The sequence below is a fragment of the Lycorma delicatula genome, chromosome 3 (assembly GCF_047948215.1).
Source record: "Lycorma delicatula isolate Av1 chromosome 3, ASM4794821v1, whole genome shotgun sequence".
Classification (NCBI taxonomy): Eukaryota; Metazoa; Arthropoda; class Insecta; order Hemiptera; family Fulgoridae; genus Lycorma; species Lycorma delicatula.
In genome coordinates, this window is record NC_134457.1 from 199,510,134 (window position 1) to 199,534,375 (window position 24,242).

Sequence of the window (24,242 nt, forward strand, 5' to 3'; positions counted from 1 at the left end):
TTTTCACAAACCGCACAGCTGTAACTGTAATATAGCTTTTTTGTAATCATGGAAAGACTTTATGGACACTGTCTATTTGTTAAATGAAGTACGATGTGAGATTATTTAAAAAATAAATTATAAGCTTGTAAGAATGTCATTTAAATCTGTTAAAAATGTAAGAAATTATTATTTATTAAATCCCACTTAATAAAAAAATTAATTTACCTGCATAACCTTTTAAATAGTACATGATAACTCTCTGTGCCATGCTTTATTCCTCTTAATAGACCCATTGGTGTGTCTCCTCTAAGATTTTCATCAAATGTCATTGTGTTTAAATTTTTTACAGTTATCCATCGAAATATTGTTCTGAAACATAAAAAGGCATTAGTATTTTTAAAGTAACATGTAATTTACTCTGCACCATTTTATTCTCTGTATTCATATGCATGCTCACAATTTCAAAATGTAATTAATTTAGATTTCAGTATTCACTGCTAACTGTCAAGGACAAAAATATCATTAATTACGCTATTAAATAGACTAAAAATATTAGTATAGTATAAAAACTACCAGTATACTATAAACTATCGATATAGTGCTTTTCCCTGTAGACTAGGTTTTGGTTAATTTAATTTTTCAAAAGCATAAACAAAATTCAGCTTAACCCAAAGTACAGAATTAATAAGAACCTTACCTTATGTTATTCTTTTTCTTTTTTCTCTCTTTTTTACATATCAATAGTGCTTTCAAGGGAATTCGTCATCATCAGTCAATTAAAATTATAATTAAAAAACAATTACACATTAAAACATTGAAAAGATTAAAATATTTTTTTATTATTAAACATTATTAAACTCATCAATTAATTGATCTAGAAAAAATTGATTTTGATTGAGAAAATAATTGATCTTGTATTAAATATGTTGTGTATTTATTTTTATATACTATATTTTTGTTTTAATAACTAGCATTATGACAGAATTTTGAAAAATTCCTTTTGGATTTACCAGGAATGATTTTTCTTTTCTGACTGAGGTTTGTGTATTGCATCTAGAGGTCTTTTCTTTTGTTTATTATAATCCAAAGTAATTCCTTGTGGATTAGTTTAGACTTCTTTTTTTTATAGAACTCTCTCTCTTTTTCCTGTTTAGCCTCCGGTAACTACCGTTTAGATAATACTTCAGAGGATGAATGAGGATGATATGTATGAGTGTAAATGAAGTGTAGTCTTGTACATTCTCAGTTCGACTACTCCTGAGATGTGTGGTTAATTGAAACCCAACCACCAAAGAACACCGGTATCCATGATCTAGTATTCAAATCTGTGTAAAAATAACTGGCTTTACTAGGACTTGAACGCTGGAACTCTCGGCTTCCAAATCAGTTGATTTGGGAAGACGCGTTCACCACTAGACCAACCCAGTGGGTTTTTTTTATAGAACTGGCCTTTTCTTACCATACTCTGATACAATTATTTTCCATAATATGTTCCTATAATGCCTTAGATGATTGTATAAAATGTAAAAGCTGTCTCTGGGGGATTCATGTATATTTACAAAATGGAATTATAAGACAGTTTCTGTGTGCAGTAGTATAACTAATTTATTTCATTGCTATGCAAGTTTATAGTACATTTTTTCTCAGTGATTCTGTAACTGAGCATTATGAATGATCTGATGAGATGTCATTCATTTCCTGAAAATGGTAAAGACATTATCGAGTAAAACAAGACACAGGTTAGGTTTACTAGGAGAATTGAAGATTGATGTGTTTTTCTATTGCCTTCTTCAGTAAGCTAAGTATACTATTGCATATCAGGATGCCAAGCATATTGAATTCAATTCAGATGATATTCAGCCAAATTGAGTAACACTTTCACTCTATTTACCAATAGATTGGCTGTGTGGTGAATATGATTTACTTTTAAAGAAATCAACTCAAGACTAGTGCTGAACGCTAAATATTTCACAATTATAAAATAGATTGTGACAGACAGTTTAAAGTAATGAATTTATCCCTTTTTGTTTTTAAGCTGTTTGTTATGTACACTGTACATAAACAGAAACGTTTTTTATGTATCGTTATGAACTACTGCATATGTAGAATGAGAGAAACACCTCTTTTTTTTTTTAAGTATCAACTTTCATATAAAGCTGTTGTTTATTATATTATCTTATTTTTGTGATGTACCTTTTTATGATTACCTTTTTTTTTTTACTGATGTATTTTTGTGAATTGTTTAAAAGAATGTGTATGAACTTCATTGAATGCTTACCGTGCTTTTTCAATATCTGAACCACATCTTCCTACTAACTGTCTTACAAGATCTGTAAATGTTTTCTGATCTTCTTGTGCTACCTGTAAAACAAATTATAATAAATAATGTATTTTAATCATTTGCAATGTAAAATATTTTCAATAAATTATTCTACTGAAATGTATGCTGTATGCCAAGAATTTTGATGCTGTTCACCTTACCTTATAACTAATTTTCACAGTAACATAATTTATTTAATTAAAACGAATTATTTCCTTAACTTTGCCTTCTTGTGGAAGTACGTTTCCCAGTCAAGTGTAATTATATTCATTGTTTGTAATTGGGTAAAAAATTAAAAATGAAATAAGATAAATGAAACATTAAATAATGTATATTTAAACAAAATATAATTTATATTTTTAAAATATATGTTATATGTATTAACAATTTAAAATAATTTAATAAAACATATACTTTTATTATTTTTTTTTTGTTTTAACTTTGTCAGCACAATTCTAATACTAGCATAATGTGCTAGTACAATCACACCTGATGATGGGAACTTGTTTCTGAAACATGCCGTTACACACAAGTAAGAAGTCATAAGACAGATTTAATGGCTTTTAATAGATACCTATATCTATTTATTCTTTTTTCGTTTTTAACTGTGGATAAAAATTCAATATTTAAAAATAAAAGAAATGTGATAGATGTAAGTAACTAAAATTTATATTTTCTTTTATTGAATTATATTGACATATTTGAAAAAGTATTTAATTTAAACTGCTAAGATTAAATTCTTGTTACATAACTATTAAGATTTGCGGAACAAGTTGTGTATTTTCTGTTTTAGGAGTGATTGGAGGTCCAGTTTTACGTGTTAGGATCTATACCCATTAGACTTATTATACAGTGGCGACCAGAAAGAAAATTTCCAAATCTGTACACAACACAAGCGACAATTGCATAATTGTATCACTGAGCTAAAGTTCTATGATGTATTGGATTTACAGGTCTTGTCATGTTCAGAATGGAGGTTCTAGTAGGATCATTATTACATTTACAATAGTGATAATGGGGAAGAAGACATCAGAATCAGGAAAAGGGATGATAATTCTTGTTTCATTTTGTAAATAGCATATATCTCAAACTGTATAATTAAAATTTTGCATACTTTGTAATGAGTCCAGAATGACTCATACAGATATAAAATTCCATTAAAAAATAAAAGATAGTATTTTTCTGTCTAAACTGGGTTCCTTGTGTAAAAGCAAATCAGAGAATTCTGAGATCTTCTGCTTATTTAATTTACAAAAATATTGACTGGTAGCAATATTAACAGTTAGCAAAAGTCAAAAGTTGATTATTACCTAAAATGATTGAAGTTTGGAAAAGGCATTGAGCATAGATTAATGAAACGAAACAGAGATTAAATTACAAGTTTGTGTTTATGTATGATCCAGTTATCTCTGTATGTTGGTTTTTTGGTATTGGTTCAAACTTAGGAAAAAGCTTTTATTAATAAAGTCAGTAAAAGACTTTTTTGATTTTTATACTCTTAGCATTATCTTAAGTCAAAACACTTAAAATTAGTATTCAATAATAATAATATATAATTTATATCTAATAGGTATGATAAATAAAGAAATAAATATTAACTTGTTTAAAGTGTGAGGAAAAATTCATGATCATGTTTATCCCTTTTTTCAAATTTATATATATTTGTTTATTTTTACTAATGTATAAATAAAAATTTTTGTATTTCCATTTATGTCAAATTAAAGAGGCCTATTATTTTTTTTTTTATTAACCTTGGGTAACTGCAAGTCTTTTCAAAACATAGGCTTTTGTAATTATCTGAGAGAATTTTTAATTAAATAATATATTTTTTAAACAGAATAATGCTTACTGATATTGCAATTTGATCAACATGTGCAAATTCAACAGGATCGTTGTATATTTGAAATTTGCTGATTGCAGGTGGTGCAGGGACTGGTGCTTGACTAGGATAAGGCAAGGTAGTCTCTTCAACATCTCCATCATCAAGGTATAAACTTTCTGCCATCATATATTCACTTCGTTTCTCATTAATCAATTCCAACATCTCTCTGCTCTGCTTTTCAACAAGTGCTGCTGTTGCTGCTCTGTATAACAGAAAATAAAAATTATGTTACTTTTATTAAACTATTCAGAATAAAAATTATATTGATTTTGAAATGAAAATATTGCTTGGAAGTTCTACAGCATCTATTTTGCTTATTTAGAAACTGGATGGAATGCCCAATATTCAAAATTAGATGAAATATATTGATACTTTCTTTGTGAGCATATTAAACTGGATCCTATCTAACTTAATGGTTCAGTGACTCATTAACTAAACAGTCTAAATAAAAGAAGTAAACTCTAGTTCAGTTATGCTGTCTAGATAGTTTTGAGAAGATAACCTCCTCACTTTTTTAAGTTCAGACACAAATTGGTATTGTTGTATGAATGAGAAAATTAGTTCAAATTAGTTAGAATGGATAAAATTAAAAAAAAAATATTAACTTCTGAAATATGAAGTATAATAACCTCTTTAATGTGAAACAGTTCAAACAATAGAAAATAGGGGGAATAATGGGTAGAACATAAAGAAAGATTGTATTAAGTTAAATAATTATTTCTTATAACTAATATATTATAACCCGAGAGAGTTTAACGCGTATTGCACCCTTGCACATTATTTCCTTTATTGCTTTGGAAAAAAATTATTTGATTGAGAAATATTTATTTATATAATCAGTAAGCCTATTACAATTAAAAGCTGATATACGCAGTGCAGAAGAAGTTTCATTATTTGTAATAATTTTTGTGTTCGGGATGCAATTTTAAAAGGTAATTTAGTTTCCAGATTTTGCACACCTTATTATGATTTTATTTCATTAAAAATTTATTAATTACTGAATTATATACTAATTCTTATTGTTCAGATAAATACTATAATCTTGTTATATTTGTAATCAAATTTATTATTAATATTAATAAATTTTGTATTTTAATGGTAGTGTTACTTTGCATCGCTAGGTCTACTGATTTCATTCGTATGATTAGCTTTATTAAATAACTTCTTTGTATCCAGTGAGTATTATATTATAAAACTTTATAATTTAGTACATGTAATTCTTATGTAAATATTTTCACACAGTTATTTGTGAGTATGTGAGTATGTGAGTGTGTGTGTGTGTGTGTGTGTGTGTGTGTGTGTGTGTGTGTGTGTGTGTGTGTGTGTGTGTGTGTGTGTGTGTTGATGTCTATTTGAGTAATAATGGGATTGGGTAGGGTAGGTGAAGGATATTCAAGTATGGTGTGGTTACTTTATATACATGGAATTGATTCTATTAGATTTTGGAATTTGGGACTCAAGGAGTGTGAAGATAAAAGTATGATCAGTGTCATGTTTTGACTACCAATTAACTTTTTTAAAGTTTGACTTATTAGAATTTTGATCATCAATTAAAAAATCATCATCTTTTATGAAGATGATGTTTTGTTTTTCTTAAGATGATTGTTTTTATTATGATTTTTTTTCTAAAATGGCTGAAATAAAAAAATTAAATAATAGTTTTAGATCATTTTAAACTTTCTCTATTTTTGGTGATTTTATTTAAATTTTGAACACATTTTTATTTTGTATTGTTGCTATTAAATTTAAACGTAAAAAAAAACTTTTGCAAGGAAAACTGATTAAAATTTTTTATTTTTATTAATACAGATCAACTTTTTACAAAGGGCTTCATATGGACATTGTCATGGAGATCTCATTGAAACTTTCAAGATTTTAAATGGGCACTATTCAGCTTCAATTTCACTATTTGTAAGAAATTTTGAAACTTGTTTGTTCTTGGTTTTTTTTTGTAAGAATCAACTGGATAAGATATTGCAGGATATATATTCATAGGCAGTTGCTATTCTTACTGATCAGCTGCAGTGTAACTCTAGTGTTACTTTGATTTTTAATTGTCATTGCCATATTGATGTAATTTTGTTTTATTTTTACTTTGTTTGATAGTGTAATGTATTCTTTTTTGTACTTTGTCTAAGGCTCATAAGCTCAATGTTTTAGCTTGTCTATATAACAATAATAATATTGACTTTTCTGATTAGTTATTTATTTTTTTACTTTTTTACTTATATATTAATAGTTTTATACTTATATTTTAGTAATTCTGTTATATCTATCTTTATATCTGTTAATGATGATTTCTTAACAATTGATATGCATACTATAATTACAGATTTTTAATTCTTTTAAAGGATTCTTGAACATTATTTTTGATATTTTATTACAGTAATCATTAAGCACAATCATTCTTTGTAGTTATGCATATAATGATCAAGATTAAATTATTTTTTTATTTATTGTTAAATTGTGTGTACACCATGTATGTGTATGTGTGTGTGCACAAATGTATGCAAATAAATTCCCCATTTATATGCTGTAGAGATGTATGGTTGTTGTGAAGTATAATAATGTGTTCATACGATTTAATATGAAGTATGTCCTACTTGCTTGACCTAGGTGAACTTGTTGATGCTTTCACCCTTATACTGGTAACCTGCCTCAACTGATACTTAACTATCTAAACTCGTTAAAGCACCTCTCTGTTTGGATGATATTGTAGTTTTGTAATAAATGTTGTTTGTGTTTTGCTTTATAGACCAATTATATATTTAAGAAGTCTTTTTTTATAATTTTATTTTCTTTTAAAAATAAAATATTTTTATCTTTTTTATTTGTATGTGTTTGGTCGTCAATACCAGCCTTTATTATCAGGGTTTAGAAGATCTTGGACTTTAATTGCAACCTGGTTGTCTAACGGTAGGTTGCTTGTCTTTACTACATCTGAGAAAGGCTTCTTTGGTTTCCCATTAGTTTAATTAAATGACAGACACATTTCTAAGTTTTTTAAATTAGATAAAATTTAGATTCATTAATGTTAGTAGTTATTGCAGAAGATTACTTGCCTAAAATTGTCTTGACTATAATTATATCCTGATTTGAATTTTTTTATTTATATTTCTTATTCATTATAATAATTTTCTTAATTATCCAATAGGTGTGTGGACAATATATAGTTGTAATTTGTTATTCTCTTGAGAAAGTAATCCTTTGGAAACCATTATAGAAAGTAGTATAATCCGTTTAAAGGAAAAAAAAACAAATTTATAGTTTCTGTTTAATTTTAATATTTTTCTAACCGTTTCCTTATTCATATATATTATTTGAGTGTAGTGTATGAGTTTATTAGTATCAGTTTAAATTTTTTTTTTATTAAATTAATCCAGTTTTTATTTTCTGGCATCAAAACTTTAGAACTATACTGCAATAAGAAAATCAGACTAAAAATGGAGTATGGGTTTTTTTGCATTTCTCAAAGTTTCACGACTCAGGGACCCTAAAAAACAAAAAAACAGAATTTGGGATTATGTTTGTATGTATGTACATGCATTGGCGTGTTTGAAGCTTAATAATATTTGACCGGATAAAGCAATTTTGTTGTAATGTTATACAGCAAAATGTGTGTTTCAGACAATTTGCTGGTAAAACTTTGGGGTCAGTATCTTTGATGGGTGATTGAGTGTTTGGGGGCTTTCTCAAAATTTTAGAAATGTAATCCCACTTTATATTAATCTTAATACATGCATCCTTATTTTACTTTTAAAAAGAAATTTGCCCCAAAATTTCCCCTTCCCCAAAAATCAAAAAAAGTATCTTTTTTTATTTATTGAAGATTTTTTAAACGATCTTTTTAATGACTTACTAGACATAGACATATTCAAAAAGAATACTTTGGGAGTAATATTAGGGGTGGGGAAGACAATCAAAGTTTAAAAATATTAAATTTTTGAATTTTTCAAAACATTTTTCGATTTAAACTTTTAATAGTACTAAAATTTTAAATATAAACTTTTAGTAATAATATTACAATAAAATTACATCATAATTCATCCCCATCCGTAAAAAAGAAATCACAGGTAACTTTTTTCATGCTTAATTATTTTCCATTATATAAGAATAAATAACCAATGCCAGAAAAGTATTACAACTTAGTTGTCAAATTTATATTTTTAGTTGGTATGCAATCAATTTTTTAGTAGGATATAATTAAAAAATTATGTCTTTGATGTAATGGTTTGAAAAAGAAATAAATAAAAAAAACAACCTCTTCAGTTATCTTATTTGAACCGTTACGAATTTATTATTTTTTTTGTGTCCAGCTGTAGCGATTTGTTGTTGGATTCTTTCTTCCATGGCAGGCTTCTTCTGTGTTATTTAAATAGTGAATGACATTCGTGTACGTCTACGTTGTAGCTGATACCCCCTCTACTGTCATCAATTCTCTTCTTATTCATTGACAGCCGTGCAGCTTCTTGTCAGTCTACTCAGCCGGTATTCTTGAAACTGGTGGTTAGATATTTTTTGCCTCTGACTGGTGTTCTTCTTTTATATAAAATGTTTTTTTTTGTCAGGCTGTTTTACATTTTTGCTATTTAGTTTTCTTCTTAAACTATCTGCTATTTAAAATAATATAGGCAGTTCTTTAATTAGAATAAGCCTAGAACAGATTTTGATAATATTAACTGGTTGTCTTAAGAGATTACTTAAATATACTTGTGTGCCTTGAAAAAAAGAAAAAAAAAATATATGTATAGAGAGAGAGAGAGAAACTTTGATGTTATATCATTTTAACAAGTACGATATTTTTAGATTTAAAATTATTATCTCAACATTCATATCATCTCTAAAAAATTTGATTTAGTCACCTCATAATTTTCTTCCAAAAATTAGAAAAAAATTATAGCTAAATATGACAGATACTAAAAAAAATGTGGAATTTTTTTTTTTAATTATTCTTAAACATATTTTTCAGCTTACTAGTTTTAAAAAATAAATTATTTTTTCAGATAAGTAGTTAATTATACATAATAGGTAACTTTAATAATTTATAAAACAGCTTGTTCTACGGATAATAAAAGAAAATTCTCTGAAATTTTCTTGGTAAAATGTGGGAAAAAATCTTGTTTAGAAAAGCATAAAAAAATTAAGAAATATTTAATTATTAATTTAAAAAAAATGCTGTTGCAAATTAGTACCAAGTGTATGAAATGATAAAGATTTTTTTTTACTTTTCCATCTAGAAGTGCTATAGCAGAGCTATAGGAAAGTATTGTAATCGACCTAATTTGGGCATATGCGGTTTTTACCAGATTTTGATGTTTTGAACCTAGGGAACCCAAAAAAAACTGGATGGAAATTTTCCAGATGTTAATGTTCGTATGTACATGTGTGTTGGGTGTTGATCTCTAAATCACTTCATATCTCTAGAACTACTGGACTGATTTTGACCAAACTGGGTCAGATTATTTCTATATATGGGGCATTGATGCCGCTAAATTTTTAACTTAAAAATATTTCGAGATTTCGCCTAATTAAGGTCATATTTTTCTTAGGAAATTTGTTAACAATTAAAAAATAACAATATTTGCAAAATAAAATTGCAAAATCGCACCTCCACTTCAAAAAATCCTATTGTAGTCGTATGCGATGTTATGATGTTACAAGTGAGCGGTAGAATTAAATAAATGAATAATATTTAAAGTGTAAAAGTACTGACTCGGTCTGGCTGGGTTTCGAACATGATCGCCCGGTGACTCGGTACCTGGTGCGTTAAGTCTCGCGGTTTATGACAGTCTAACTACCGTACACGCGAAATTTGTTCTATTTAAATTGTGAAATTACATAAGTTTAGTTTAGTTTAGTTTAGTGCTGACCGTCGCCGCTAGTACCGCCACAACCACGCGAATTAATTACAGTATGCGCACGCGGTTTAGTTAGAATCATTTAACTAAATAAACGAAAAAATAATATTTTTAAATAAAAAGATAAATGTTTTAAATTCAATTGTTTTTGTATGTGTATGCGTACATCAGAAACAATCCACAGTTGTAAGTCTTACAACTATGTTAGCTTTTTTTTACTTCCTTGCATGAAGTAAAGGAAGTGTTGTGATCGCGAAAAATTTCGGTTTTCATATTTCACGGAAATATCCATTTTGACTAGTTCGGCCTGACATCTGTACGTACGTACGTACGTATGTCGCATAACTCAAAAACGATTAGCCATAGGATGTTGAAATTTTGGATTTAGGACTGTTGTAACATCTAGTTGTGCACCTCCCCTTTAGATTGTAATCGTAGACCAAAAGTGTTCAGAAAAGCCTTTTTCTTAACTGGAATAATAAGCCCTTATTTAGAGCTTTTCAACGATATATCATAGTGGTTCTTATTTTCATTGATTCCAAAGTTATAGCCAAATTAAATTTTAATTAATTAAATATTTGGACCTTAAATGGGAAGGAAACATCGATTCGAATCAGACTTCATCTCCTTTTTTTAAATTCTTTTTTTAATTTAAATTTATTAATAATTGTTAATCTCTGATTGAAAAAAAATACGATAAATAATAATTCAATAATAACAATAAAAATAAAAAAAATAAAAAAATATCAGAAGTTGTTAATGAAGTAAAATTTTATGTACTTTTAAAAATGTGTATATGTAATTTAATAGGCGAACAAGGAAGTCGTGCAGTGTCCATATCAGATTTTCTTTACTAGAAGCATAACATTTCTGATTCAGGTATTTATTCCGAGAGAATATTACATATCTATTATTAATAATGTTTTTATCAGCGAATATTTTACTCCGCATGAGATATCATCCCCAGAAAAGATTTTTGGTTTCCCTTACTGGTGGTGAATCGAGATCGTGCTCTAATAAGTCCGCTGTTTGAGTCTTTCCTAAGTATTTAACTGATATATATCCATTCAACTAGGATATAAAAGATATACTACGGTATAATATGTTTTATATCCCTTATCCCGCCTTAAAAGGCACGCCTTAGAAATAAAATTAAGATATAAAGTTAAATTTTAAAATTAATCAGTTGAAGTTGAATTAGTTTCTTTTTAATATTTGTTATTAAAAGGTATCCTTTAATTGTACATGAAATTGGTATATAAACTGTTTGATACAATAGTCTTAACTTAAAAAAGTAATTATTTTGTAATTGCTGTATGAATTAAATTAAGTTGGCGTTTGTTCACGATAAATAATATTTGCATTTAAGTTAACCTTACACACTTTGACCGAAGAAGATTTTTTAAAAATATTTACTCGGTTCATATTTGTAGTTAGTACGAGGACTATTCAGAAAGTAAGGAACGTTTGCACCTGACGCCGCCAGGCGCACGCCAATCGCGTATATATTGGTGTGCTCGTGCTCGGCACCTCAGTCAGCGTCCAGCCGTGACAACGGGAACATCTCCCCGAATCACTGCCCATTTTTTTATATACAAATTTGATGGCTGCAATCGAAAATCCCGCCAGTTGTGAGGTGCGGTCTGTGATTCGTTTTTTGTTGGAAAAAACTTAAAACCAATAGAAATTCATCGGGAACTGTGTGAAGTGTACGGGAACAACGTAATGAGTGAAAGTTCTGTCAGGAAGTGGTGCATTCAGTTTAAAAATGGCCGAACAAACGTTCACGATAAAGAGAAGAGTGGACGTCCGAGCATTGTGACTGACGTTCTGGTCTCCAAAGTTGACGAAAAGATTCGTGAAAACCGCTGTTTCACAATAACTGAGCTTTCTCTATGTTTCCCACAAGTTTCACGGACTTTATTGTTTGAAATTGTTTCACAGAAGCTAGGCTACCACAAATTTTGTGCAAGATGGGTGCGTCACTGAGTGGTTGAGATCACAGGCGGCAGAATTCTATGACACAGGAATTTCAAAGCTTGTCCACCGCTATGATAAGTGCCTGAATTTGTGTGGTGATTATGTTGAAAAGTAGTATTTTAGTCCCTATTTCACATGTATATAATAAAAACTTTTTCTTGTACTTGGTTTTTTTAAAATTCCAAAAAGTTCCTCCTTACTTTCTGAATAGCCCTCGTATATACAGCCGTCAGAAATTTACTGATGACTATTGGACCACTCCTAGAATGCTTCACCACTTATTCTGTTGCCACAGGTTAAAACGGTTGAGTTGTTATTTCATTGATATGTTACTTAAAAACTCAAAAACTATTCTATTTTTATTTTTTCTGGATAATGCGCAGGAGATTTTTTCCTTGTTTGTTATTTAACTTATTATAATACCTTGAATAAATAAATAACTCGTCGGATGTATGTATTCAGGTGATTCAAAATTGCACGGAACTCTCTCAGGAGATAATTCTGTAGCCAGAAATAAGAAAAAAAGTTCATAGGTCAGAAAACGGTTCGTTAGCGTGTTTCGGCTCACGATAAATTTAGCACTGTTTCCCTTTGTGAAATTAAACAGTACTAAAATTTTTGGAGTACAAATTGAGGGGTAAATTTGGTGTTTCTTTATGATTTTTGATCTAAGAAATTGAATAATAGTGTTATCTATTTCACTTAGGTTTTAAGATAGCTTTATAGAGAATTTAATTATAGAAAATAAGTCTATTAAAATTAAGCACAAATTTGAGAAGTTTAACTTTAATTACAAACAAAACACACCAACTGAATCGGAAAACTGATACGATTTTAAACTGAACAATTTTCATCAATTTTTGAATAACATAATGTAAATGAAAATAAATAGAAAATTTATTTTTATGTGGAAATAAATAGACAATTTATCAGTAACAGAAAAATGAATAAAAAGTAGATTTAAAAAAATAAAAATCATATACTTTTTTTTTCTAAATATTGTTAATTATCAAAATGGTTATTTGATGAAGCTGGAAACATTTGTTGAAAGCAACTGCTTTCAACAAACAGCTGAACCGCATAGTTCAGCTCGGTGAATCCATGCTAGCCGGGCGCGTCTAAAAAACATCATTATTATTCCTAGTAGTAGCTCCAGCTTCTACTATACGATGTCTTAATTCTTGTGTTCCATACTAGCGTAATAGACTAACGACTTCATCTAAATCCAGAGGAAAAGATCTGCTGGCGGGAGATCTAGATGGCTATTTTGCTGGTTCGTTTCGACCGATCCATTGCTTAGTAAATGTGTTGTTTAAGAGTTCCATCAGATTTGTTTGCAAAAATTGCATATACCGCTCTCTATTGAGCGTTGGTGACAAGAAAAAAGGGCCAATGAGATTATCACCAAGGAGGCCATACCGCACATTAAAAGTAAAAGTGAGTTGGAAACGACTTATAGCAATCTCATGGGGAATTTCTTCTGTCAAAGTGTGAGTAAATTACATTACTAAAAAGTTGTTAATTTACTATAAATTAACATGTCCGTCACCTCTCCAAATGGAAAAAAAATTATGGTATAGCCCATTGTGAATGATTGACGGAGGAATAACAGCGCAAACACCGCTCAAATGAATACTTAATTGGTAGACACTAAAGTTGAGTTTGATTAGCTGTTATTGCCAACCTATGAAAAAATAAACATTTTTAATATGCTTTTGAAGGATGTCCTTCAAATTTATTTTTATAATTTTTAGCATTTGTTTGTAAATTGTTAGTTTAAAACCGTATCCCTTTTCCGATCCATTTGGTGTGTTTTGTTTCTAATTAAAGAAGAACTTCTCAATATTTGTGTTTAATTTTAATAGACTTATTTACATAAATTTTCTCAGAATTAAATTCTCTACAAGGTTAACTAGAAATTTTTGTTTATTAGTAAATTAACAAAGCTATTTTATTCCAAACCTACAAAAGTTTATCTTCTGAAAAAACGTTTTCGTGTTTTATTCCGTTTTCCTTGAAACCTAAGTGAGATAGAGGTCTGGGACCCCTTTTATTCAATTTCGTAGATCAAAAAACCATAGGGGAGCACAAAGTTTACCCCTCAATATTTATACCAAGAATTTTAGTGAGCAGAAAGTAGGGCTAAATGTTTCGCGAGCCGAAACTCGCTAACGAACCGATTTCTGACGTATGCTTATATGAATTTTTTTTCTTATTTTTGGCTACAGAATCATCTCCTGAGAGATTGCTATGCAATTTGCAATCGCTCTGTATATTTGTATTTTAATTCGTTGAGATTGTTTCAAGAAGAAAAGGACATACTTCAGGAAATGAAGTATGAAAACTTCAGGTAATAAAGTAAGTAACTTTGGATTGAAATTCTTTGTTTTACAGCTATGGAACCGAAAATTTTCGTCAAATTTAAGGTATTATTTTAATGGACGTAAATAGTTGAACAAATTATGATTTTAAATATAATTTGTCTGTAAGAATTTAAAAAAGAATATTACGATAGGATTTTTGTTATTATTCAGCAAATTTATATATACAAAGAAATAAAATCAAAAATTATTTAATTTTGAGAATTATGAAAAAATTAAGAAAACAAGTGTTTTTATTAAAACTATTAAACTGTATTATATATAGTGTAATATAGAAAAACGAATAAATTTAAAAAATCTAAGGAAATGGTGCTCTTATTAAACTGTATGTATGTGTGTGTGTGTGTGTGTGTGTGTATATATATATATATATATATATATATATATATATATATATATGTATATAAAACACCATTAATAAAAACACTTCCTTGGATTTTTTAAAACTTATTCGTTTTATGTTTTCTTTTTTTTCATAACTCTCAAAATTAAATTATTTTTGATTTTATTTCTTATATTTATTTAACAAAATTTTCAAATTTCACAGTTACTTAATTCTAGAAAAAAAGTGTCTGAATAGAAACGGAAAATTCTTTAGAAAGAAGTAAATCGTTCGACTATTACTGACCACTAAAATCAGTTTCATTTATGTGTAACAGCAAAAAGAAAAAGATCACAATTTAAACAGTAATGTGCTTAATAGACTTACATTAAGTGTCATTATAAAAAGAAATTTACGCCAAAAACATTTCCTTTTTCTTTAATATAGTCTGACTAGTAATAGTGTGTGGTAACTTGTACTATCGTAAAAACTGTTTGCTAATACCTTTTTTAACAAAAACAAATTTTGTTTAACCAAATTCATTCACTGTTGTCGAATTAAAATAATGATTTTGGTATTAAATAGAAATAATTTTGCTTACTATTTTTTTCTAACGAATTTTCATTAAAAATAAATATTAAAAAATATATACGCTGATAAATACTGTAATGTAAAAAAAATTAAAACAGATATATTTATAATTATCGAGAAGAAATTATGTAATTCTTCCAGAAGAGATTAGACTTCCGCCTGTTTTGGTTTCAAAAAACTATCTGTCGATCTATTACGATACCTTCCCGGATCCCTGAAAGAAATAATATTTACCAGTTTGCCTATACGTTTGTGTTATTTTTTATAGTAGTTCTACCGTTCCCATTTTATTTAAGTGTAATACCGTTACAGACTCTTTCCTATAGTAATATTATTCATGATTAATTTAGTCGATTCCTAACGAATCTAATCTTTTAATTCTGTCTCAAAATATACACTTTTTCCGTACGCAGTAAATCTCATTTCCGAACTCTAAATTCGGAAAGTTTTGTTGCTTTTCTTTATAATTTAGCTTTCTATACTGTATAAGGTAGATATTTCAGTGACTTAATAGAACTTTCTTTTTGTTGTAGATGTAATTTTTCCTGTTACTATACGATGAACAAACACACACACAGACACACGCGCGCACGAGATAGAGAGAGACCGAGTGGGGGCGAGTGAGAGCAGCAAGCCAGCCAACTAGACAGTCAGACAGACAGAGAGCGATAGAGAATGAGCGAGAGGGAGGGAGGAGAGAGATTGAACAAGGGGGAGTGAGAGAGACAGGTATATTATTTATATTGTAAATATAAGTAAAAAAAAAATTATTTTTTAAATTTTATTAATTGAATTTTATTATTATTTATATTTTTAATTGTTTTTTTTTTAATATTCATCTGTTACATTTTTTAATTTGTTGTGAATGTATAATTCATATTATGCATCCTAGCAATAAAAAAAAAAGAGAATTATTTTTTTCATTTTGTATTTATTACATTTTTTTAATATTGACTGTCATCTTATACTCCATTTCAATTTTTTTTTATTTCCTTGTTCGAAGTAAAGGAAGTAAAGGAACTTGTGATCGCGAAAAATTTCGGTTTTCAGATTTCAACGGAAATATCCATTTTGACCATCCCTGAATCCATTTTGACTAGTTTCGGCTTGACGTCTGTACGTACGTACGTATGTATCTCGCATAACTCAAAAACGATTAGTCGCAAGATGTTGAAATTTTGGATTTAGGACTGTTGTAACATCTAATTGTGCACCTCCCCTTACGATTGCAATCGACTGAAACAAAAGTGTCCAAAAAAGCCAAAATCCCAAAATATTTGGATTTTGGAATTTTTCTTAACTGCAATAATAAGCCCTCATTGAGAGATTTTTCAACGATATATCATAAGTGGTACTTATTTTCATTGGTTCCAGAGTTATAATCAAATAAAATTTGAATTAATCAAATATTTGGATCTTACAAGGGAAGGCACATCGGTTCGAATCAGATTTCAGCTCCTTTTTTGATTTAAATATATTGATTTATTAATAATTATTAACCCATGATTGTAAAAAAAATTATAAAACTATTAATTCAATAATAACATTAAAAAAAAAAAAAATATGAAAAAAAATCAGAAGTTATTAGTGAAATCAGATTTTATGCACTTTTAAAAATGTATGTAATGTAATGGGCGTTATTACACACACACACGCGCGCGCGCGCATCGCCACACCACTCCCTCCGTTCCGAGCCTTGAAGGGCTTTACCGGAGGTCGTCTTTAGATCCTCTAACTGATTACATCTCACAGTCATCAGCCAGGCCTCGGTCGGGATGCTACCGGTGTAAATTCCTCGGCAAACATTTGCATCAGTAAAATACAAATCAAATTTTGCCTTCACGTTATAGCTGGGCGGCACTCCAGCTATAACCGATGCCTCTTCGGCGCTGATCGTTCGATACTCCGCGATGATACGTGTATTTAGCCTATGTTGTGCATAACGAAACCCCTTACGTTCCTGACCCTCGACAACGCTCCCAGCCATACATGAACTCCATATAACACTACCACAAGAGAAATTTAAATTAACAAGAGAATAGTGGACACTGGCCAGCAGTTTCCTCTTACCCGTTTGAGGATTTTTGGTGTACTTGTTATTGTTTTTTATTTTATTTATTTACTCATGTCTACCTTTATTATTATTATTTTTTTAAATATTGTTTATATCGTTTGCGTTTCGAATTTACACATTTAAAAAATCTTTTTACTTGAATTAATGGTAAATAAACAAACCAGTGTAATAAATAAAAACTCCTTTACAGTCTGGGTCACGCATGCAGGTTACATAGTGAAGAATTTTTCCTTATGATTTATTTCTATATCTGTTAAACAGTAATTATAATTTTAAACATATAATATTAGTTTTTATAAAACGATAAAAAGATCTTTTGAACGATTATATTACCTTTTAATTATTTTTAGGTTTATTTATGAACTGTAAATAGTTGCCGTTTTAATAGTTTCTGTAAACCGTTTGAAAATTATTTATATATAAGTAAAAGTGATAAATAGATACCGGTAAATAACAATCAACAAGAGTTGCGAATGATTAACACCTGACTGAAGAATGAGCGACTCGTGTCGTTGACCACAAAGAGAAAAGTTAGAGAAACCGATGTTATAATATTATTGTGTGATGTGTCTGTGCGGTTGCAATAACCACAAAAAAGGAAAAAAGAATTACACGCAAGAATTATTAACAGTAATAATAATAGGCATCTACATAACATTTTGTAACAGTTGGTGTCGTAATATATTATAGTAACGTATAATTGTGATCTATATTATTTTTTATCGTACATCCGATGAAAAACGGTTTACTGTGTAAAAATCAAATTCTATGCGTAATTTTAACCGTTTTATATAAGCGGATAGACTCATAGGGATTACACCAACTGAGCCCTCCCTCTCAGCTGCCGAAACTGTCCCGGTTGCAAACAGCAGCCCGATCGGATATTGGAAGAAGAAGCTTTGCGACTGGTGATAAAAGTTCAAGTCCCGAACCGGATTTCTTCTCTCTTACATCCATTCGTAATGTTTAATATATGACTTAGCCAGTGTTTCGTTTGATATATCTGAAACGATATAACATATAATCATGAAATCTAATTATTTTCACCTTCAAATTTGGTGATAATCATCACATCTGATGTTTAGATAAAATGAATGTTTCAAAAATATTAAATTTTTAAACGAAAGTCGGTTGAAGGGACGGAAAGATACTGAAGACTTGTTGTAGCTTGAAAGAGGTTAGATTTTAAGAAAATAGGTCGATTAGTAAAGCCAGCTTTTTTTACACGGACTTGAATACTAGATCGTGGATACCGGTGTTCTTTTGGTGGTTGGGTTTCAATTAACCACACATCTCAGGTATGGTCGAACTGAGAATGTACAAGACTACACTTCATTCACACTCATACATATCATCTTCATTCATCCTCTGAAGTATTATCTAAACGGTAGTTACTGGAGGCTAAACAGGAAAAAGAAAGAAAAGAAAGAAAGAAAGGTCGATGAAAATGATTTGGAAGTCAAGAGTTGCAGCGTTCAAGTCCTATTAAAGTCAGTTATTTTTATTCGGATTTGAATACTAGATCGTGGATACCGGTTTTCTTTGGTGGTTGGGTTTCAATTAACCACAAATCTCAGGATTGGTCGAACTGAGATTGTACAAGACTACAATTCATTTACACTCATACATATCATCCTCATTTATCGTCTGAAGTAATACTTGAACGGTAATTCCCGAAGGCTAAATAGGAAAAATAAGTAAGGTCTATGAAAAAGACAAACAACCATATTACACGAACAACCATTTAATTAATAACAACCAATAACAATTAATAACATATCCTATCCGATAATTATAAGATTGTACAATAAAGATTTTTCAAACTTTTACAAACTTTTTTATTCATTCTGTTCGTTTGAATGTTTAAAAAAAATATTTTTCTATAAATGAAACGTTGTCAGGGTAGAAAATTTTCCATCCTTAGAAGTTTGGATAATATTAATATCCTCATATAAAAATTCGATTTCCATAAAATCTTTATTATTTTAGCAGATGGATTTTTTATTGCTGTTAGAAATTTTATTATTTTTAAATTTATTTATATTTTTTAATAAATATCATCAGTGAAGAAGTTTTATTTTTTTCATTGAACGGGTAAATTTTTTAATTAATTCATGTGTTTAAGTTTATATAAAAAGTCAATTGTGTTTTTAATTACGTTTGATGTACCTTAAGAAGGAGTATCTTAAAAAAAATGAATTTTTAAGAAAGTTTTATAATATTTTACTGGTTTAAAAACCATTAATGAATTTATTTTTAATTATTTTTTTTTGTTAAGAAAATAAGTAAAATGGTAACGGTAGTCAATCTTATCACTAAGAAAGAGTTTAAATTTTAAGCTCTATTCAAATGCCAAGAAATTTCAGTAATATCGTTAACAGACATATTTTTTATTATCGTTTGTCAAGTATTTCATTTCTTTTTTGTAGAGCTTAAGATTGTTTTCATGCTTTGACGTTTCACGTTTGCATTGATCTAGTTTAATAATATAATATTAAATATCTGTATGTTCTCTATTTAAGTCCTCTCAAGAGGATCATTATTTAATAGAGATTTCTATAGAGTGGAGGCAAATATACTACATATTTAATCTCTTTCTTTCAGAATGGGGTATATCTACTTTGCTACTTTTTTGCTTTACACTATCTGTCTCAGAATTATTTATCTTATGTCTAAAAGAATGTAAAGTATCTGAACTATAAACGGCAGTAACCAGAGTTGCTTTCTCTGAGAGTAATATTTATTATACTGTCAAACCTTGAAGTGAATAGAGGGAATGTGTTACTTGTAGGGCTACATATGGCTTCCATTTCAGTTGAGCTTGGCATGGCGATTTATAATATAATGGCTCAGTGAAGAAGTAAATGGGAAACCTTCTCAACTTCCTAGTATACTTGGCATTGGACGCTTGTTATTTCTGAAAATGGCAATGAAATCTCTAGGGTGACCGGTGTCTTATGACGAGTCACCTACAATCTTTACGGTTTTAGCACTTAACATACATATAAATATTTAATAGAGGGGTATTGTCTAATAATAAAATTCCTTAAAATTGATATACTGCTAACATTTTTTTCCTTATAGTAATTGTTAGCATTAATAAAATTATCTTTTCTTTTTCTGTATCTAATAAAGCTTGTAACCGTTTTAATTTTTATTTATATTAATCATGATGTAAAATTATTATATATTTGTTGATTAACACTCAGCAACAGAATAGTGGGCGGAAGAGAGCATTGAGGAGTCAACAGCATTAAAGTATATTTAGTTTGTTTTAGCCTCGAACTGTTGACCTCCAACAAATGAAGGTAAACAGGCATTAATCTGTCACACCATGGCGACTTTTGTGCATCTAATAAAATGAACGAGTTATTTTTCATAGTATTTAAATTAATTTTCTATGTAGCAGATAAAAAAACAATCTTGACGATACGTAAACAACTTAAGCACTTTACTATTTTCTGTAATAAAAAATTTTATTTTATTCATTTAATTTTCATGACGGATATAATTCATAACTACAATTTTATTGATCGGTTCATTTTCAAAACACGTTGTATTTAACTTTTAATTAACAATTTCCAGTGACAAAACAACGACCACTTGTCTTTTGGTTAGTTTGGCATGCTGTTAATACATAAATACAGTATGTACATCGTTTATAATGACATCGGTTGTAGTGACATATCGGCTTTATGACTTATTTTTCCTACTGCAATGTAACATTTTATCGTTTATACTGACAGACAGAAATGACTCATCAGTAACATAGTATATCTACATTGTAGCTACAGAAATATTTTGATGGTTTTTTTTCTCTTACATATCTAGTTCTTTTCTTTAACTTCTTTGTGTACCGGATTATTGTAAACTGAAGAAGTCACATTCAGTTGTTATTAATATTTTGCTGTGTGCGTATCATATCGTGCAGGTACAGTATTTTATTTTATGTATCCTGTATAAGTCATTCAATTTTTTTTTTGTCTTCAGTCATTTGACTGGTTTGATGCAGCTCGCCAAGATTCCCTAGCTAGTGCTAGTCGTTTCATTTTGGTATACCCCCTACATCCTACATCACTAACAATTTGCTTTACGTATTCCAAACGTGGCCTGACTACACAATTTTTTCCTTCTACCTGTCCCTCTAATATTAAAGCGACTATTCCAGGATGCCTTAATACTGGCCTATAAGTCTGTCTCTAATTTTAACTATATTTTTCCAAATGCTTCTTTCTTCATCTATTTGCCGCAACACCTCTTCATTTGTCACTTTAACCACCCATCTGATTTCTAACATTCTCCTATTGCACCACATTTCAAAAGCTTCTAATCTTTTCTTCTCAGATACTCCGATCGTCCAAGTTTCAATTCCATATAAAGCGATACTCCAAACATATACTTTCAAAAATCTTTTCCTGACATTTAAATTAATTTTTGATGTAAACAAATTATATTTCTGACTGAATGCTCGTTTCCCCTGTGCTATTCGGCATTTTATATCGCTCCTGCTTCGTCCATCTTTAGTAATTCTACTTTCCAAATAACAAAATTCTTCTACCTCCGTAATCTTTTCTCCTCCTATTTTCACATTCAGTGGTCCATCTTTGTTATTTCTACTACATTTCATTATTTTCGTTTTGTTCCTGTTTATTTTCATGTGGTAGTTCTTGCGTAGGACTTCATCCATGCCATTCATTGTTTCTTCTACATCCTTTCTACTCTCAGCTAGAATTACTATTTCATCAACAAATCGTATCATCTTTATCTTTTCACCTTGTACTGTTACTCCGAATCTAAATTGTTCTTTAACATCATTAATTGCTAGTTCCATGTAAACATTAAAAAGTAACGGGGATAGGGAACATCCTTGTCGGACTCCCTTTCTTATTACGGCTTCTTTCTTATGTTCTTTAATTATTACTGTTGCTGTTTGGTTCCTGTAAATGTTAGCAATTGTTCTTCTATCTCTGTATTTGAACCCTCATTTTTTTAAATGTTGAACATTTTATTTCAGTCTACGTTATCGAATGCTCTTTCTAGGTCTATAAATGCCAAGTATGTTGGTTTGTTTTTCTTTAATCTTCCTTCTACTATTAATCTGAGGCCTAAAATTGCTTCCCTTGTTCCTATAGTTTTCCTGAAACCAAATTGGTCTTCTCCTAACACTTCTTCCACTTTCCTCTCAATTCTTCTGTATAGAATTCTAGTTAAGATTTTTGATGCACGACTAGTTAAACTAATTGTTCTGTATTCTTCACATTTATCTGCTCCTGCTTTCTTTGGTATCATGACTATAACACTTTTTTTGAAGTCTGACGGAATGTCCCCTTTTTCAAATATTACATACCAGTTTGTATAATCTATCAATCAGTCAATTCAATAGTGATTTAATTATTGCTTCGCGAAAAACATTCACGATAGAGGAATTTGTGTTTATTACTGGGTAATTTTATTTTTATTTAATAATATTTTTGAGGAAATAAATTATTATTATTACTTATTACAATACCCGTGAAGATATTCTATTAAAGTAGTACCACTAAGGTACCTAAACATCGGTTATCGTGACCTAAAATCGCCGGTCCCTTGGAGGTCACTATAGACAATATTTACTGTAGATGAAAAGAGGACGTCTGTTACAGTGTAATAGACAACGAAGAAAAAAAACGAAGAATGATGTTCAGGATCATAAATAATAGAGGAAATCCAATGAACTATTTTATCTATTCATATAGCAATAAAAGGCTGAAATCCAAACACGTTTATTAGGAAGGATAATAATGAATCTCGTAGCAAGTGAAAAATTCTTTGTCTGATCAGAACTTGAACCCTCAGGATGAAAGTGAGATTTAAAAACGTTCAACTGAAATGGAAGCATCTGATAAGTAATCGATCGGTCGTTTATTTTTGAAATTTTTTTCATTAACGATGAACTGACTGTTGATTTTGAATTCAGCCTTACCTTACTGCAGCAAAAAAATACTGCTAACGAAGCTCAAGATAAAATAGTTATCCATTTTTTAATTTTGATTAAAGAGCGGGCATCAACAGCTACGGTTATTAGCCCGCTGAAAATTGGTAGCATATGACCGGGATTCATGCCTGACCGGGAGATTCGAACCCAGGACCTCCACACGAAGTGTCGAGACGCTACCTACTCGGCCACGAAGTTCTTAACAAGAAGAAAGGTATAGTAGCAAATAATGATCAAATATCGTTAAAAATGTTGTATTATCGTGTTTTTATGCCATAAATGCATTTAGATTTAATTTAAATGAAATTATTATTTTTTTCTATTTATTTTAGAATATACATAAAAACCAGGGTTTACCGGATGAAAATTTCATATACATACTTGACTTGCTATTGAATAGGGGAAAAATTCTCTCTACTGGGAAATCTAGAAGCAATTTCCACACCGATGATGCTTTCGCCATGTAGTTCCTAGAATCCATAGGATAAACGTGTGAGAATTCTATACATACGAGAACCGAAAATAGCGATGAAGGAATCAATTATAAAGAAGTGGAATGGGCTGTGAGAAAGGACGTTTCCACGGTTGGCCTTTGATAAGAAGAAGAACCTAAATAAGGTATCTGCTCTGCAGAGGAGAGCTGCGATACGAATTATGTCTGTATATAAGATGGTATCAAAAAACGCAGTAGAAGTCATAGCGGGAATACCCCCTGTCGTACTTAGGGTTCTGACGAGTTAACTGTGGGATACCTAGAAGTGAATCTAAAAGATAGATGCTTGAAGAGTGGCAGGCACAGTGGGAAAAATCAGACACTAGAGGCTGGACCCGAAGGATAATTACCCAAGTTAGTAGACGGATAAACAGGAGGTACGAAG

At 29.7% G+C, this 24,242-nt stretch overlaps 1 protein-coding gene across 2 annotated transcripts in view; it reads right to left on the reverse strand.

Moving 5' to 3' along the window:
* The window catches only part of Hil (peptidase hillarin), a 302,907-nt gene that overhangs the window by 12,376 nt on the left and 266,289 nt on the right, over positions 1 to 24,242 (reverse strand). For both annotated transcript variants that reach the window (XM_075361360.1, XM_075361361.1), the window contains exons 4-6: positions 4,152 to 4,386; positions 2,261 to 2,343; positions 208 to 351 (exon numbers count right to left, since the gene is read on the reverse strand). In XM_075361360.1, the coding sequence (XP_075217475.1) occupies positions 208 to 351; positions 2,261 to 2,343; positions 4,152 to 4,386 (462 nt within the window). The remainder of the gene's footprint in view (positions 1 to 207; positions 352 to 2,260; positions 2,344 to 4,151; positions 4,387 to 24,242) is intronic.